Source organism: Myotis lucifugus, unplaced genomic scaffold (genome assembly GCF_000147115.1).
Source record: "Myotis lucifugus unplaced genomic scaffold, Myoluc2.0 scaffold_17, whole genome shotgun sequence".
NCBI lineage: Eukaryota > Metazoa > Chordata > Mammalia > Chiroptera > Vespertilionidae > Myotis > Myotis lucifugus.
This window is the reverse complement of record NW_005871065.1, coordinates 13910637-13913544: the sequence shown is the minus strand read 5'-3', so window position 1 is coordinate 13913544 and position 2908 is coordinate 13910637. Positions and strand designations below refer to the sequence as shown.

At 55.8% G+C, this 2908-nt stretch overlaps 1 protein-coding gene across 1 annotated transcript in view; it reads right to left on the bottom strand.

Annotated features, from left to right (window-relative positions):
- The window catches only part of CHD7 (chromodomain helicase DNA binding protein 7), a 121084-nt gene that overhangs the window by 22982 nt on the left and 95194 nt on the right, over positions 1-2908 (bottom strand). Inside the window, exon 21 of the mRNA XM_023750903.1 lies at positions 534-733. Within this exon, the coding sequence (XP_023606671.1) occupies positions 534-733 (200 nt within the window). The remainder of the gene's footprint in view (positions 1-533; positions 734-2908) is intronic.

The following is a 2908-nucleotide window of genomic DNA, read 5'->3' as shown; positions in this document are numbered from 1 at the left end:
TGATCGGCCTCTCCCACCCCAATCAGGGCCCACAGACCCTCCCCCACAATTGGCCCACAGACCCTCCCTCCAGCCAGCCCTGCCCCATATAGTCCCCTCTACCCTAATAGGAGCCGGGGCCAGCTGGCCAACCTCCTGCAGCCCCTCCCCCCGGCCGGCCCCGCTCCCGATGGCCCCCACCACACCAATCGGGGGTGGGACTAGCCAGCCAACCTCCCATGGCCCCTCCCCTGGCCGCTGACCCCCAATCGCCCCCCGCAACCCCAATCAGGGGCAGGGCCCAATCAGGGCGGGCTGGTCGGCCAACCTCCCGCTGTCGCCTCCTCCGGACAGGCCCGGCCCCGATCCACCCTGATTGAGGCCGGGCCGGACGGACCCCACCCATGCACAAATTCATGCACTGGGCCTCTAGTTATTGTAATAATAACAGAAGCTTTCTACAAGCTGGCATCCAGGGCAGGGAAACACGGGGTCTAGGCTGTGCTGCCAGGCCCCTGGCAGCCTCTGTGGCCCTGCGCATGAAGACAGCCTACCGGAGTGGTTGACCAGGGCGCGCGTCTGGCCGTCGGCCGTGGGCGTGATCAGGTCCCAGATGAAGCTCTTGATGTTCTCGTCCCCCTTGTAATGGGTGAGGCAGTACACGAGGATGGTCCTGCAGATGGTCTCCACATCCTGCTCAGTGAGCTGGCGTTTGTAGCGTCCATGGGAAAGGATGTCCGTCCACCGCCCCCAGCTGCAAAGCAAGCATGCAGCATGCACAGGTGCCCTCAGTGTCGGTCGGGGCTTACTTTCACAGTCAGGCAGCGGGGTTAGGACATCTTGGGTCAAAACTCTCATGTCTATGGGGTTCCCAGGCACATGAAGGTATTAAATGTGGTTCTTTTCTCTTGCTAAACAATAACAACAAAAACCTGGCAATATTTATGTGAAAGGAAAGCAACCCAGGGCCCAGCGTGAAAGCCTCCCATCCTAGCGCGGGCTGTGGTCCACGGCTCCTCAGTGAAGGACGGGCGGACACAGGCTTTCCCTCAGAGTCAGATGGGCAGCCACTCTGAAGACGAGAGAGCAAGCAGGGCCTGGACGCTTTACACTCTCACAGTGATGCTGCACAGTCATGGTTTGCATGCTTCGATGCTGACCAACCATTTGAAATGAACAGGGACTCAAGGTGGGTGTGACAGCCCCCAGTCAGGGCTGAGAAGTGTGGTTTCATCAACCCTAAGGGGTGCCACCATAATGAATGAGAGGCTGTGGACAGGCTCTGGTTTCATTCTGAAACAGAGAACGCAACTCCAAGTCCAAAAGCACGCACAGGAGAAACGTCCCGCCAACGCTCAGGTCCTCATGTGAAACGGGTGGAGAAGGGACTGTGGCTAGAACCAGGCAGATAGCACGCGTTGCAGGGGCTGAACTGTCTATTTAGGATTACAGTCTCGGGTTTAACCCAGTGGTTGTGCTCTTTCTCTCGTGTGCTGTGGAGTGAGAACGTACAAAAGACAAGCAGATGCGGCCTGAGCTGTGCCTCCCCCAGAGTACCGCTGACCGAGCCCCTAGGCTGCCTCCTTCCCGCTGGTGGAGTCTCAGCTGAGAAGCACAGTGCACGCCCAGAACGCCCTGCCTCTCGCCCTGGCTTGGTCCCCTCTGGCTTCTATGAACCTCTCTCAGTCCCCAAATTGCAAGGCTGGCCCTCACCTCTAGGCCTTTGGATACACTGCCCTCCCTGCCAGAAACTCTCTTCTCCCCCGACTCAATGTCCAACACTCCCTCTTACCCTGGCTCATTCAAGATATCCATCTAGTCACAGACTATACACATCACCTTCTGTGGAATTCCTCCTTCTATTGCCTGAACCCCAGAGGCAGAGAGACAATACCTGAGCTGTGTCTTAAAGGAGAGGAGACATGCATCTACACTCCATTTGCACAGAGCTCCCAGCCAAGCCATTACCAGTTTACTGCTTTCTGCTGTTCACCTGCCTGCTTGAGGTGGGGCTGTGACTGTCCTGCTCACAGCTGTGTCCCTGGTGTCTGAGAATATCCTAGCACAGTGCCCAGCACATAGTAGGTGTTCAATACCTGGTGATGCCTGTGGGAGGAGGGAAGGGCTTCACTAAAATACAGTATGCCCTAAGGATACTTCTTAGCTTCAAGAGTTATTAATATGCTCCATTTCTTTTTTTTTTCTTTTTTTTTTAAATATATTTTATTGATTTTTCACAGAGAGGAAGGGAGAGATAGAGAGTTAGAAACATCGATGAGAGAGAAACATCGACCAGCCGCCTCCTGCACATCTCCCACTGGGGATGTGCCCACAACCCAGGTACATGCTCTTGACCGGAATCGAACCCGGGACCTTTCAGTCCGCAGGCCGACGCTCTATCCACTGAGCCAAACCGGTTTCGGCAATATGCTCCATTTCTAAAGCTACCGGCAAAATTCTCAACTTAGATCATTCAGCTGAAACATGGAAGTGAGTGCAAAGGGCTTGGGTGGGGAGTCTCTCAGCTGTGTGAGGACTGACAGGAAAGGGTACACAGCTTGCACAGGCAATAGGAGAGGGGACCCAGCGACCACACACAGGATGAGCTTTCGTTGAACTTCATTTATTCCACAACCACTGACTCAGCACTCACTGTGTCTGTCGGCACTGCACTCTGCCCTGAGGACACAGAGAGCCCTGAGCTGCTAGCTGGGTGTCTAACAGGAGAAGCCGCCACTACCAACATGCACCAAAATGTGGTGGAAAGTACAGACCAGACTTTCTGGTGCAGGGTGCCAAGGGGACGCCTACCCTGGATGCCAAGGACAGGAGGGGTTAGGCAGCTCAAGCCTGCGTGTGCGAGTGTGCGCGTGCGCGCGCGCGCGCGGGTGTGTGTGTGTGTGTGTGTGTGTGTGTGTGTGTGTGTGTG